This window comes from Cimex lectularius, unplaced genomic scaffold, assembly GCF_000648675.2.
Source record: "Cimex lectularius strain Harlan isolate CLEC.00 unplaced genomic scaffold, Clec_2.1 scaffold73, whole genome shotgun sequence".
Classification (NCBI taxonomy): Eukaryota; Metazoa; Arthropoda; class Insecta; order Hemiptera; family Cimicidae; genus Cimex; species Cimex lectularius.
The window spans coordinates 643,878-660,205 of NW_019392632.1; the positions used below are offsets into that span (position 1 = coordinate 643,878).

General features: G+C 35.0%; 1 protein-coding gene across 2 annotated transcripts in view; it reads left to right on the top strand.

Annotated features, from left to right (window-relative positions):
- Window positions 1-756: 756 nt before the first annotated feature.
- The window catches only part of LOC106662791 (insulin receptor-like), a 65,585-nt gene continuing 50,013 nt past the window's right edge, over window positions 757-16,328 (top strand). Inside the window, exon 1 of one of the 2 annotated variants that reach the window (XM_014387124.1) lies at window positions 757-1,047. In XM_014387124.1, coding sequence (XP_014242610.1) covers window positions 763-1,047 — 285 coding nt within the window. In that variant the 5' untranslated portion in view covers window positions 757-762. Of the gene's footprint in view, window positions 1,048-3,732; window positions 3,792-16,328 lie in introns of those variants that run through there. The other variant, XM_024230404.1, reaches the window with a different exon arrangement.

Genomic DNA, 16,328 nt, shown 5'->3' on the forward strand with positions numbered 1-16,328 from the left:
TGTACATTTATGTCTGTTTTATGTAGTACTTTGATAGTACAGTCAACAATTGGTAGAATCTTTTACTCTTTCACGAATTATGGTGGTGTGGAGTCGAGGAAAATTTGTTTTCTTTGAGACCTCTCTGACATAGATAGATAGATAAGTAGATAGATAGATAGATAGATAGAGATAGATAGATAGATAGAGATAGATAGATAGATAGATAGATAGATAGATAGATAGATAGATAGAAAGAGAGAGAGAGAGAGAGAGATCAAAGAGCGAGAATGGAAAATGAAATAGCNATAGAGAGAGATTGAGCAGGGGGAGAGAGAGCAAGCGAGAGTGAGAGAGAGAGAGTGAGAGAGAGAGTGAGAGAGAGAGAGTGAGAGAGTGAGAGAGAGTGAGTGAGAGAGAGAGAGTGAGCGAGGGAGAAGGAGAGAGAGAGGTGGTAGTAAATTTACTGGCATTGCATGAATTTGGTACAAATTGTAAGTCTATCTCCCTGACGAACTATGTACGTGTGTAACATTTTTATGTTGAACCTTGCATACAGTCAACAATTGTTTAGAAAATTTAGAGGCATGGATGAATGCAGTATAATTACAACTGCTTAAAAGACAATGGTTGCGATAGAATTTGTTTTTATGGTTTTAGTTCGTGATTCTCTGGTCGTTCTAAGCCCTTTTATGTAGTCGGCACTATACAGGGTGATGACCGAGGGTACGAAAATAGTCCTTGAGAGTGGCGCAAAACGTGGAAGGGCGAGGAGGTCAGTACATGAATGGAATGCGGCCCAGAAATTCGATGGAGGGTGGCGCCTGGTGGGGGGTTGGTGGGGGCCACGGCGGTCCTTCGCTCCTCGCTGTTCATCAGTGTACGCTTCTGCCGGAGTCGTTGTTACACCTCGCGCAAGTGCGTGACCGCGTTGCCGCCCTTCGCCGCCGCGCGCAACACGCGCGTGTCAATTCTCTGCTACGTGATTCTGCACCAACAAAGCAAAACAGTTGGAGGACCGGGCCGAGCCCGATCTCGACATGTGAACGTACAGATTTAACTTTCTGTGTGAGTAGCAAGTTCTATTGTTTACAATGTTATCACGCACGTGTCCATTTAGCACTATTATTCGTTTATCGCGTATTGATAAAAATTGTCAGTCAATCAAAATAAAACAGTTGAAAAAACAACAAAAAAAACTAACGGTCGCTTTGTTTACTTGATCCAAATACAATAAAATATTGAAAAATAAGTTACATAAAAATCCAATTTGATTAAAAACGGCAAATATACAATCATTGCATCAATCATATGAAAATGTGCTTCACCAAAAATTAATAACAAAACATAAACATCAACAGCATGCACGTAAACAGAAACATTTACCTCCTATCCCCTCCAAAAGTGAGGTGGGTCTTTTATCCAGTCGCCATATTGGTCCCCCCTTGTCAAAAGTGCTGAACGAATAGTTCATTGAAACTAAAAAATATTCCTCTAGAATTTAATACTGTTCATTCAAGTCGGTTGTATACGACCTTAAACGGAAAATATAATTTTTAACTAGGGAGAATTTTGACAAACTCGATCAGGTTGAACACGTGCAAATAGAGCACATGCTTGCAAATAACGTTTAAATCCCATCAGAGAATGAAATGTTTCAAATCAAATAGAAGCTACCAAAAATGAAGTACAGTAAAAAACAAATCAATTTAATTCATAATATTATGACATATTCAACAGCGAGTACGTAAACCCTAACGCACTTAATAATAGAAGAGGGCATTTGCTCTGGTATGATGCCATATTCTTGTCACAACGTGGTAAAAATCATACTATTTAAAAAAATTCTTTCTCTAGTATTTTATAACTCTTAATGAAGTAAATTATATATTAGCGGAAAATACACTTTTTGAATGTTAAGAAACATGTAAAAACCTAACCTGCCTGTCAGAAACATATTTTTATTCAATTCAATTCGTAGCATTATGTAATGTGCAAACACGTGAAACCTGATATAAGCTACCAAAAAGACCTAACAGTCAGTGCCAAATCTTAATTCAATTTAATTCATCACATTGCGACATATGCAACAGCGTGTATGTAAACCGAAACGTATTTAATAACAGATAGGGCTTTTGATCTAGTATGATGCCATATTGGTCACTCCCTTATAAAAACGTGTAGTTAATGATTATTTGGAATCGTGAGTTGCGGTCTGGTGTGACGTAGGTTTAGAAAAACATTTTCTGTATCGTGCCAACGTTTCGATCTTTATCGAGATCATCTTCAGGGCCTGGGTTTTACAAACATTTTTTAAATTATACAAATACATGTATGATGTGAAAAAAAATGAATTTATACAACGATAGAAATTTTGGACTCAAAGTGTTTGTACTTCAAGCTTCAAGCTTGTGGTACTTCAAGTACTACTTAATAGAAGATGAAATTAAATGTTAGAAATATTTTCATTCATTTCAATCCTGTCAGGATTTTATATGATATGTCGCAGTTGAAAGTTGATTTTTAACTAAACGTCAATGTTAAAATAGCAAGTATTTCGGACGGGCGCCATATCGATAAACCCATATCAACTAACGTTAAATATTAAGGACAAACACTTTGATTGAGTAGAAATACTTTGATTGAATATATAAAAAATATATTTTGCATTGTATAAATTCACTTTTCCACATCCAAAATGTAATTGTAATATATAAACAATGTTTGTAAATCCCAGGCCCTGAAGATGATCTCAATAAAGATCGAAACGTTGGCACGAGAAAGAAAATGTTTTTCTGAAACCTACATCACACCTGACCGCATCTCACGATTTCTAAATAAATAAATATTAAGGTTAATATAAAAATACGCTTTAATACCCTTAGGTGACATTTCAATAAGTATATGCTTTATACCGCTTCGTCGCCATATTGATCACCCCCTTGCTTTGAAAGAATATAACATATTTTTTAGTTTATTTAAAAAAGAAAAAGTGAGTGTAAAAAAAGTTAGTCTTTTCCTTCCAAAATATATTTTTTTAATGATGATCGCCATATTGCTATACCCTTTAGATATTTGCCAATTTTACTACAATTATCAACCATCTCTAATATTTTCGTTAACATAAAAATACTATTTATTACCGTTAGATAATATTTCTGTAGGTTAGTTATTTATTGGCTTTATCTCGATACGGCGCCATAATGGCTCTTGCTTGAGAATATGATTTTGGGAGCTTTAACTTGTTATCAAAAACACTTAATATAAAAACAAATATATTATATTAAATTTACTGGATTAAATGTTAAGTGAAGACAGGCATTATCCAGGTGTAATGCCATATTGGTCACCCCCTTGCTTAGCTAGAATGCAACATTAGGATGAAAAATACTATTTTAATATTTTAAAATTGTTTTGAGCAATTATTCAAAATGCAATATCAAGGCAAATATCATACTTTTAGTAAAGATTGATAAAAAGAATTTATCTATCCAGATGCGTTGCCATATGGGTCAACCCCCTTGCTTTGCGAGAATGTAACATCACGCTGAAAAATACCTACTTACTTTATATAAAAGATCTGAAGAAATACAAAAATAGAGGCTCTAAATTTTAAGATTTAATAACACTGTAAAAGTTCGAGTCAGCCTTTCCACAAATATATTGGCTACCCCATTGCTTTTTGAAAATGTAATTTAATATTAAAAAAAATCTTTTGTAACGATTAAAATGATCTAAATAGAGGCTAAAAGGAGCAGTACGTGAAATGTACGTCTATATATAATACATCAACGATCTTGATGCACATAAAGGTAAACTATTATTATTTAAAAACTACTGTTTTCCATGTCAGTTTCATAATAAATAATCAATCCATCAAGCAAATTTATAGAGTATAACATAATAATAATTTTTTTTTAAAGGAATTATTTTTCACCGAGTGGTGAAACAACATCTCATCATAAGTAAAATACAATTCTGCTAGGAAGTAATTGATCAGGCCTGGTATCGGTTTTATATTGACAATATTTTTTCGGTTGAGATATGAAGTGTGTTATTTCGGGAAAAAATTATCTCCAATTTGGCAATAATGAGGAAGAGGTTTTGGATTGTTTTGGGGTAGGGCGTTTGATTAAAAACTGGAACGGTTTTTAAACAGTGTTTTAATGTTTAAATCGTAAATTATTTACGGGGGTCAGTTTAATAAACAACGCAATTTTCTTAAATAATGTAGTAATAAACTACATAATCTGTTTTCTCTTGGTAAAATGTTTTTGCCTTGTAAAATTGAGAGACTGGAACGTGAAGACTTTTCTAAATATTTTCGTCCTCAAGGCAAACACGGCCTTGGGAATGCCCTTCTTGAACCAAAACTATTAGTAATGCTATTATCTAAAGGACCAAGGGAGAAAACAAGCTCAGCAGCAATTTCACGCGATGATTGAAAAAAAAAAAATCTGGACCCCCGGGTCGACATCTCATCGATTTCCAGTTCATACCCGAAAGGCAGAAGTAATTTACAACTAATTTCATTACCGACACCGGTTTGGCTCCGCCTGGTCTCGCCGTTCTTTGTTCAATGCACAGTTGGACTTTTAGAAGTTGGTGAACTTATCCGGCGATCAAACTGTAACGGTTCGGAAACTCTTAAGCTACCCTGCCGTAATTTTATTATTAGTAAAGCTCGTTAAAAAGCTGACCTTTCCTAACGATTTCGAGCCTTATTTAAAGCAGAAGAGTATTCGGTGTAGAAAATAACCCGGCAAATCTGACCATAACATGACGTAATAAAAAAATGTATTATTTTATAACTGAATGTGCATTTCTGTCAAAAATATCGAGCACTAGACAAAACAAAAGACGAATCTGTCATCAAAACATCGAAGGAAAATAGTTACTACACTGGTTGATAAAAAATTATGGGTGCATTATTTTCACTCGGCTTATCTTCTATTACTATGACCGTTTGGCTTAACTCACAGGGAGCTGAAATGATTGTCTGCAATCAGTATAAGGCGATAACTAGCTTCTGCGTTCATAACATAAGGGTAAAATATCTAGGTGAGTTTATTTGATGCCGAATTTCAAGAGGGCTTGGTTATTCCAAAACTGGTATTTTAACCTGTCAAATGTGGCCAAATTGAATCTTGATCGCTGTAATTTTTTTAAATATATATATATTTTTTGTGGACTTCGATTTTACCCAGTTCGACAGCAGTCGGAAAAGGAAAGAACTGTTTGGTTTTTTTTTAGGAAGTTGGGTGCGAATGCAACTTTTCCTGCCCAATTTTATTTGCATTGTTTTTAGATGGTCTTATTTCAGTTCTAGAGTTTGGTATAGGGATTTGCAGCACTGTAATAAAGTACTATTTGTGGGGATATTATAATTTATTATTGTTGTAAGAAAAAGATTATAGCTCTTGAATTTCTTCCACACAATAATCTTGATAATTGGCCAATGTATTTCACCACATTAACCCAAACAGTAATGGTAGTCCACGAGGAAAGTACGTGGGTTCATCGATTGTAATGAAACTTTTTTATATGATATGTACTAGTTCGAAAAATATTCTACACGTTGCCGAGCTTTCTTGCCAATGGCCATAGGAGCCTAGAATTAAAAAAAGTAAATTACATAGTTTTTTAAATATATTTTTCTTTTCTTGTTGTGCATGTATTGCAAGTTAATTATATATCATTCAGTATGCTATTTTACCTAGGATTAGAAAATAATATGTAGTAGTATTACATGAGATTAGATGAAAAGTTACAAACACAAAAACATGCTTCTAGTAAAGTAGGCAAAAAAAAATTGTAAGAAAAAGTTTCGGATTCGTTTCCCTTCAAAGGCCCATAAATACGAATTTTTATTGTAAACAAATATAGATAATTTTGGGCTCGATTAGCTCGAAGTTGTTGTTTTTAACCGGTGTCCTGTTGTTCCGTTTATAAGAACACAACTCCTACGGATTTTATCCAATGTCCACCGTATTACCTTTTGGAAAGTAGAATTTCCTTTGAGACTGTAACCTTTGGTTTTTATGAAATTAAAAGTGAGAAAAATAAAGATGCAATCAATAAAACACCTCAAACTTTTTATTTTATAAATACGGTTGTAATTTATTTGCGGAGGCGACGTTTGTGCCGTTACATATAGCTTATCAGGCCTTAAATCGTTGCCCGGCAGATCGTTGTAGTCGTTTCTAAGTTATCACAGTTTTTATCATTTCGTAAAAAAATTCTGAGGCGATATAAGAAAAAGAAATAGCCCAGAAATTTGTTTCCAGGGGTTTTCCGAGTGCAAACAGGAATCTCAGCTTTTGTTTCGAATTAGAAAATTATTTTAGCGAAATTTCCTTCGCCGCTACCCCGTAGAGCCCTTGAAAATCAATTATTGGTACAATTTTCCCAATGCCTCCGATCTTTTTTAGGAATTCACAAAAATTACTTACAAAGTTAATTACTTTAGTTTATTTTACAGGGGTTAACCTTACAAACGTCACGTAAACATCGCCTTCGTAAATAAATTAGAATCGGAGACGTAAAATACAACGTTTAACATGTTTTTGTCGATTTCATCATTATGTTATAATTACATAAAAGCCAAAGGGTAATAGTCCGGAGAAGTTATGGAGGCAGTGGTGTTATGGTTTGGGCAGGCAATACTGTGGAAGGTCGCACAAACTTGATCTTCGTCGTGGGTTCCCTAACAGCTGCGCGATACATTGAATATGTGTTATCGGAAGAAGTTGTTCCTTATATGCCACCAATTGGCGATGGTTTTATATTTATGCAGGACAATGCAAGGCCCTACATATCGTTAGTGATTACTTGAAACGGCTTCGATTAGTACCGACTTAAACCCTATCGGACACCTTTGGTACGAGTAGTCGAAGAGTGTAAAAAGTCGGCCAGTGATGCATGAGAATATGCAGGAATTAAGTATGGCGCTGTTGGAAGAGTATGAAAATATTCCACAACACTACATTCAAAACCTCAAAAAAATCAATGCCACGTGGAATGAAAGCGGTGATCAAAGCAAGAGAAGAAAATACTGAATTGAATATTTTTTTCATTGTTTCTATAGCAACATTTTTCGTAAAATTGTTTTACTCAGTTTAATTATTTATTTAATTTTTTTATTTAGGAATATCTTATGTTTTTCTTTAATAGTATCCAGTGAACAACAAGAAACAAAAATGATAAAGATTGCAAGTATTTACTGGAAAAAAAAGATGATTCTTTTGTCTCTCAGTGTACTAATTCATTACGTTGACTATAACTTCGATCTAAACAAAAGATCATTCGTAGGTCGATGCACTCATCGGAACAGACAAAAGCCGGCATTGAACTTTACGACCCAATAGTTCGGGCTATTTTTCAATAGCACATCGACAGTCTACTAACTTCGCCAAAATGTGGTTGTTTTCTATCTGAGGCTGACCGTTTTTAAAAAAGTTTACAAAAACGTAATCAAAAGCGAAATATATTATAATAAGTAATATATATTCTATGTAGAGTTTCAATCTTCGTAGAGGTCATTAGACAGGTGAAGAAAGTAGAAGACTAATTGTTGGGTTCACCAAGCTTTCGGCAACTTATAGTGCCATTATCAGGGTTTTCCTAAGAGTGCAAAAAACGATTAATATGGAAACCTATTGTAAAAGCGTTTTGGGTTTAAGGTTATGAAGCACATGGCTAGCATACTACATTTTACATGGTGAAAATAGACATCTCGCTAATAAAAAATCCATATGACTAAAGGTCCAACAATTTTGTTCTGACTAGCAATTTCTTACAGGTAACATTTATGATCACAGAGAGTATTTTTGACTAAAAGTATAGCTATTTACAGAAACTATGTACACAGGATTAAAATTAATGAGAGAGAGCGACAACACCGTCGCCTCAGGTTGGACTGTTATGATTATAATGTAGTATGCTGGCCATGTGCTTCATAACCTTAAACCCAAAACGCTTTTACAATAGTTTTTCATGTTAATAGTTTTCTGCACTCTTGGGAAAGCCCTGATGATGGCACTATAAGTTGCCGAAAGTTTGGTGAACCCAACAATTAGTCTTATTCTTTCCTCACCTGTCTAATGACCTACGAAGATTGAAACTCTACAGATTATCTGCAGGTCGATCAACAAACATCAAATATATATTCTAAAAAAAACTTAAAACATTAAAACTTCTTTGATGTTTTTTTTAATAAAGCACTAGATAAAATGCCAAAAAGTTTTATCCTGAAGAGTTATATAGTTTTTTTATTCCTACTGTTTTTACTAGTTTTCGGCATTGTCCGTTATTTATAAATAAATAAACTAATAATGAAATTGTAAAAGAATCCTATTGTGAGATTTCTTCAGGGGGTCTGAGGAGTGTTGAACCCCTCGAATTCGATTCCGATCTTTTTGGTTCAGACCACCAAGAAGTCCAGAGGGTAGGCTGACCAAAATGATCAAAAACGACCAAATGGCAAAATAATAAAAGGTATATTGTAGGAGAGAAACATTCCAAAAATTCGTTTTCAACTTTTCTAAATGTCACCAAATTCATTCAACCTTTCAGCGTTATTTTTACTTGCATCATTTGCATTGGAATTGTATTGTTGTTCGAATTGTAAAAAAATCTTAGTGCTTGTTTGTCGTAATTTTATTACAAATGACGTTGAAGGGTAAAATTTCGTAATATTTTGACATTATTGGAAAAGAAAACGCACAGCAGAAAAACCATTTGTTTGGTTTGCGATTTTGAAGAAAAGTCTAAATGTACTAATCCGGAATTGGCTTCAATCATATGAGAGAGATAGGAAAGACTGAAAGAGAAAAGAGAGAGCGAGAGAGTTTCAGGTCGACCATCTCTGACATTATTGCGCTGATCCTTCTAAAAAGTAGGACGTATATTGATTTTTCGTTAAACACAGCCCCATTAATTTCTTTTCATTGATACCTGTCAAATGTATCATTTTTGCGATTATCACCTATTATTTATCGTTATTTACAAGGTTCTTGTGACAAAATTGTATATAAAGCAAAACCCGTTATTGGATTAAAAAATACTTACAAATAAAAATATCATTGTATTGTATGTATCAATGTATTTTACCCCAACATGTGGGGTAAAATGAAATACTGTCTATATATCAGTTTGCAAAAGGACCAGAGTAAATGTCAGGATTTGACTGACGTCCTCATGAAATTATTACAGTTATTATTCAACCAATTTACGGTTTTGATCTAAAGTACTCTACAATTTTTAATTGAGAAAGTACGTCGTCTAATTTATCGTCAATTCAAGAAGTGATTGAAATTCTCGCGGTTGAAGCAAATGGACTTGGTAGACCACCGGGCTCACCAGCGCCGTTCCTACTGGTACGAACGAACACCTGATCTACCACATTCCCGAGCCCGAACCCACGAAATGGTAGATTATTCCAATCGGGACAAAACTTTAACCGGGTATAAGCCAACTTTGCATTTTTCGTCGATCGATTTAACCACTTTTGCCTTTTATTCCACGTCGAAGGCGTTCATTTATCATTTTTAGGCATAGAAATTAAACGCGAAGTCTTTTTACGAGGACATCTTGTTCTATGATAAAGTTTTGCATCGCTGTGGCGGTTTGTAATTTCAGACGGTCGCTCAACTGTGATGAAGTGGGAGAAACGAGGAAAAAACCGCAGATGACACGGTGGCATAAGGTCAATCTGTAGACATATTTAAGTTTGTTTTGCCATGACGATGACATTAAAATAGGTCGAAAGCTTGGAATTTATCTTCTTCAAGATCATATCTTGATCCAGTGTTCGTAAGTGAAAAAGTGATCGATACTTGTAATTCTGCTAATATCGAAAAACTTTCAACTGCAGTCATATTTTTAAAACAAATATTTTCCTGCTTCTGCTATCATTTCTACAGCATGTTTTGGATTTAAATAATGAAATATTTTCGTGTCGTATTGATCCAGCACGGTTCGGAGGCAAAGTAGGAAATTGCTACTAAACAACCGATTTAATAGACTGTCATCCTAAGCTGCCCAACATCGTTTCTATTTGGCAAGAAGTGTCGGTCGCCATACACCTTCCGTCCCCACATGTCTTGGATTTTAACAATTCACAAGCTCCTATTTAAGGCGGTACAAAAACTTATCGAATACCATCCTTTCAATCATTAATAATCAATCGCCTTTGACTAAACTAAACCCCTCCAGATTGTGGTGACAGCCGCCCGCGGTAAAGAACCGGGTTACTCTTTTGCCAAATATAAACGGGTCGATACGAGTAAAATGGGGCCTAAACTGGGTCACTGGCGTACTACAGGCGCTGGAGTAGGATCCCACCCCCTGACTTGGAAATGCCTGCTCCTGCCCTTGAAATTTATGAACCGGGCGTGTTGTCATTTGCAGACAACCCTACGCTATTATAGCGAAACGGAACGGATCTATCAATCCGATAACTATACTTTGATTTTAGCCAACTTGCTTTAAAACAGGCCTTGCGATATGCGTTTTCTTGTAAAAAAAATTGGCATCACTATATATAGCATGTTAATGTTTAAGTCTATCTAATCTATCCTTCTTGTAACTTTATAATAAAACTGACTCTTTTCAAAAAGTGCTAATAAAAAAAATAAAAAAATCATATACCCCTACAATGAAGAAAAATTTATCCTCTAGATGAGAAAATTGTTCAGGTAAGCGTGGTTATTGCACAACTCCATGAAGATGGAACTGTAAACAAGAGGATTCCAAATAATCGTTTCTCTTTGGTCCCTTCGCCTTATAGAGTTCAGAAAGAAACTACGCACCGAAATAGCCTGACAGATACAATACCACCGACCGTATGCCATGCCGCCCCGTCATATATGTTTTTTTTAAATCTCGTTTCTGCCCTCTTCATCACAGTTGAGCGACTGTCTGAAATTACAAACCGCCACACCGGTGCAAAACTTAATTAGGTCGAAATTAAATAAAAAAATTAAAATAGGTTGAAAGCTTGGCAGTAGCAAATAAATTTGCTTTCTTCTTCAAGACTATACCTTCATCTAGAGTTTTTCGATATTAGCCATCTAGGAAAAGAGGATTATTTCATGTATATTTTTTATAAAGAAAAGCAATTCTTATTAGAGAATTAAATTTAATTATTTGAAATCAGAAGTGAATGGTCTATAAATCAGCCAATAATTAAATAAATATTGCAAAAAATCAACCGATCGTTGTCGGAACTGGTTCTGGCCGGCCCACGCACGTCCAATGCGGGCAGGTTAGTTGTTTGTACACAAAAGGGACTATGATCCTCGATCAACCCCCACAGAATAATAATAAGCAAAATCCCACGACGTTTCTCTAATGTTTTCCGAACAAACATTTTTTTTTCATTTCGCCAACCATCATAAAATCAAGTTTAAGTCAGCAGCTTTAGAGTCTGCGAGAGTTCTGTTACCTTAACCTTAAACCGAGGCTTGGCGGATCGCCAGAACATGCTTGTGATCAAAAAAGAGCCTAATGTCATAGACCCGTACTAAGGTCGACTGGTCCCTCTCAAGATTTTTATTGCTTTATTTCCATTCACAAACATCACCCGTTATAAAACTTCGTATAGCAATGATTATATAATGTATTTTTTATTAAAACATGACTCCTCGTAGTTGTGACCTGTAAATAAATTAAAACAAACAGTCTAGACTGAAAAAATCATAAACGATCAAATAAATAGGGAACGACTTCAAGAAATTTCGTCGTTGATAGTTCTTTTACAAAAGATTTGGTTCACTGATAGCAAGTAATAATTATAAATTTTAGCCGAGACACGCAAGAAATAATCACGATCAACATATAAGTGATTAATAAAAATGCCTAGTTAACTGAAAGAACTTGCAACTCTTTGGCTCCGTACAGAGAGCGTGATGGAATGCCACCCAATACGAAATCTTACTTGATCACGGCATCAAGTATGTGGGTGCTCTGTTCCGATTTTCGGAGAAAACAGGGTTGTTTTGTTGTATTAACTACCGATATTTTTGTGTCGAAAGTGAATGTATTTATTGGCGAGAATATGTAGTGTGAGAGGGCCGATAGAAGAATATTAAGCACCTCATCACAATACAAAAAGTACATACAGTTATACGAGGTGATTCGCTACTCGTACGACAAAGTTCGTCAGGTGCTTCTATACTTCAAATAAAACAAAAAGGAACAAAAAAACAAACAAAATATATAAAAGAGAGTCAATGAACATAATCAACAACCAAATTACTTTGAATATATTTTTTACTTTTTTTTATTAATCGAACCCGATAAAAAACATTAATTAAATGTGTTACGGTGTATTTTTCAGTGAGGTGGTGAGTCGTGTAGTTTTATATTCCGTCATTGTCCCTAAACGATCTTGTATGTTGTTTGTAAATGTATTTTTTCCATCTTGTCTGTCTGATGTATGTATATATTGTATCTAATGTTTGTCTCAACATTCGCATATTATGTCGTTCATGCCGTTTTTGTCAAGTGGATTGGCTTTATGACTGTATTTGTGGTCTTAATTACTGTTTTTATTCAAAATTAGTTAAAGAGATTTGTTAGTGTATACGTTTCTTTCCCTATTTATGAGACTGTGCTTTGGGGCATATCGCGTGACCTCACAAAAGACGTCCGCTATTTTTAGCGAGGTTATATGAATAATGAGACTTGTTCTGGATTGAAAAATAGGAGTTCCGTCCCACTAGCGTCATACCTAGATACTTCAATGTTTTTTGTGTCGGTACCACTTTTCCATTTATATTGATTGGACTTTCTGTGATTTTTCTGTTAGTAACATTAATGTGTAGCGACTTATATTTATTTTTGTGGGATAAGAATAAGTTCTTGGTTTAAAGGGATTGTATTCCAATATAGAGGCATGAGAAAAATTCATTAAAGGTCCATAACAGAAACTAACGGCAGAACTACTAAGCAAACGACGCGTTACGACTAGAATTATATTTGGATTTCTGACTGCTGACGACACTGCATATTCTAGAAGCATAGTATAACTCGGAGCAGCATAAACAAGTTGCCTAGCATATTGTCAGGAGAAGAAGAAGAAACAGAGGAACAGGCTGAAATTCCTACTCCTAAGAAAGGAAAAGACAAGGGCTGAAGGATACACAGCGGAACCCTTAACAAAGATTTTGGATCTAATGAAAAGCCTTAAGAGCACTGATAATATTGGAGATTGCACAATAGCCCAATATTGGTCACTGTGTGAAATGTAAAGAAGTGGACTCCTTCTAACCGTAACCTTATAAATATTTATTTTAATTTTCCAATCTTTTGTTTGCATATCAATCCGGATGCTCATATTTTGAGTATGGTCGATGCTTCAAATACTATTTTCTACCGGTAGAGCGGTGACTTCTAACTTCCCATCCAACCCCACGAGGTCACGATAGCTCAAGTGGTAGAGTAGCGGCGTATCTAGCCGAAGATCGTGAGTTCGAATCCCGCTGCTGACACTGACTTTTTTAAATCTTAACTGTAAAGACCAAATATTTTTTAAAAAAATCCCATTTCACCAATTTAAATAAACAAAATTGTCAGAGGCGCATTCCAATCGCTCCCATGATCCATCGGGTTCCCTATCGATAGGGCGTTGCAAGAAAATAAAAACAAAAGGGCTTTCCGAGTTGGGAGCTTCATGAAAGTGAAAGTTCTTGTTACCAATCGGTGAGTCAATTCCTTTTTTTTTTTTCAATTTCTTGCAACGCCCTATCGATAGGGAACCCGATGGATCATGGGAGCGATTGGAATGCGCCTCTGACAATTTTGTTTATTTAAATTGGTGAAATGGGATTTTTTGTTAATATTTCGTCTTTACACACCTAAAAACCTCAATTAATTGAAAGTTGTATTCTCTGTTGGTCACTGGTATATGGCAGAAAGAAGATTGGCTAAAAGACGCTCCCCGGGAGAACACCATCCTTTATTTCTTAAAGTTAGGAGGATCCGTCTTTTTGCTTAACTCGGAATAGTTTCTCTGCGAATTAGGAGGATAGTTGTACGTACTGGTTTGGAGAATATTTTTTAAATTTACGTATTAAATTTTTTAACTTAATCTAAGGATTAAATTAAACTCCAGAAACAGGGCCGGATGTTTGTTTTTCTTCTTAAGGTTTTCTATTACATCAATATTTCTGTCAACCTGATCTTTTTCTAACGCCAAATTAATTGTTGTGAGACTCTTTTTTTTGTGAGATGACGTTACTCAATCTGTTGTCATACTGTTGTTTAAAATTCATAATAACCGGAGTCAAAAATTAGGACACTACTTAGAAAAATATAATTTATCATAAGATTTATTGTCAGGAATAAAATAAAATGACATATATAAATTTGTATTATTGCGAACGTATAATTTCACATTTCAGATTTCGCTATGTAATGGAGTTTTTCCAGCCTAAGTTGTACAGATAATAATGAAGTAAGTTACATTTGTTACAGCATATATTTATTTTTTATTTGATATATACCATAACAAATGTAAGCTACTTCATTATCATTTTGATATCTTTGGCTGGAACAATTCCATTAAATAGTGAAATCTGAAATGTAAAATTATACGTCCACAATAATACAGATTTATAATGTCATTTTATTTGATTTCTGACAATAAATCGACAATAAACGTAATTAAATAAAAAAACCTGAGATAATTGAAATTTCAACGCCAGTAATATGAGCGTATAATTTTTAATATTTTGCTCTTGATATGTCCTTTTTCGTCAGTCATGCGTGTTATTGGGGTCGTTACAGCTCACAAAAGATATATTTAATCAACATACAAAATAATGAATTATCATACAGGAGATAAAAATTTAACGTTCCCTATTTCACAATTCCACTCGTTAGTATACATAAATTGAACAATAACATATGTAAAACATTGTTTATTGCATACCCACGAGATCGAAAACCAAAATTTTTACCACGTTAATGATTTGTTTGTACTTTTGATAAGTAAATATTTAGGTGTATTTGATTGGAAATGGGTGTTTCTATTCATTAAACTTAATTATATTGCTGTACTTACAATTAACATGGTCATTAATGATGGCCCTGCTGGCCTATATCACTTTTTTGATATTTTCGTCCCTATTTCTTATAAATATTTTCTTTGGTACAACTAAACGGAAATGAAAATGTTTTGGAAACATTTTGATCGCGTGACCTCAGAAGGCGGAGCTGTTCTCATTTTTTCCTGTGGAATGCGTTCAGCCTTTCAAAACTATCATTTAATAGGATCTCCATGTTAACACATTTTGCGAAGTTAATTTAGGTCCTAATCAAATCTTTGGTGGGGGGGTTTGTTTCGATTAAACGTGTTGGGCGGATTTTGAAGGCAGGCCTTTGTCTGTCATACCGTGGAATGTGCGACGTTGAAACATAAAATTCTTAACTGCCATTTGAATATGTTCGGTTGGGCTTAGCGAGAACGATGGTTGAAAATATAGATGCCGCCTGAATTTGCGTAAAGATGCTTGGCAAGATGGAAAGAGATGTGAAGCGGCAAGATATGAGCGTGGAGGTAAAATAAATCTACATTTACAGAAATATTCCAATTTCTTCTAAATCTCGGGAACAAAAAGTTTCGAGCCATACTTGAGCACAATGGTCATATCTCGTGACTTCCTACTTGCTTCTTCACATGAAACCATGGAATGGCATTCAATTAAGTGAGACACATTGAGAAACCTTTCTCTACATGCCAGGCACATACACGGGCTTTGACCGGAAAGTAAGTGTGCGGGAATTCGTCACATCTGAGTTGGGATAAGATGCTCATTCTGCGCTTTAGACTCTCTGGGGGCCTTCTATCGACCGTGCTCTTGATGCGAAATATCTTCTCGACCCGCTCCAAACTATTCTTTATTACTCGTTTAGTGTTAGATGGTCGAATCGCGACGTAAGGTCGGTACGTTGGACCGTCTTGTTTACACGTTCGTTGCCATTCAGCCCGACATGTCCACCCAGACAACTACCGTTTTTCCGACCTTGTTATTCGTTTTACGTGACGGCACCAATCACTTTCTGTCTAGGTTGGTTTTATAAACGTATTAAATTATACCGTGTGAGTTAAAAAACAGTAATTTTCATTATCAGAAATGTTTGCCTTTATGAAGTATAATAATTTAATAAAAACGGCATTCTGTTCCGTTCATGGGGAAATCATTTGATACAACTAAAGTTACGAAGCCGCCGAAGCGTTGTAAATTGTATCTTGAGTTCCTTCTCTTTCCGGCTGATAAATTTAAAACAGCACTTGAATCACCATTCAACCTGTCAGCCGATCTGGGTGGATTCCAAAGGAAGAG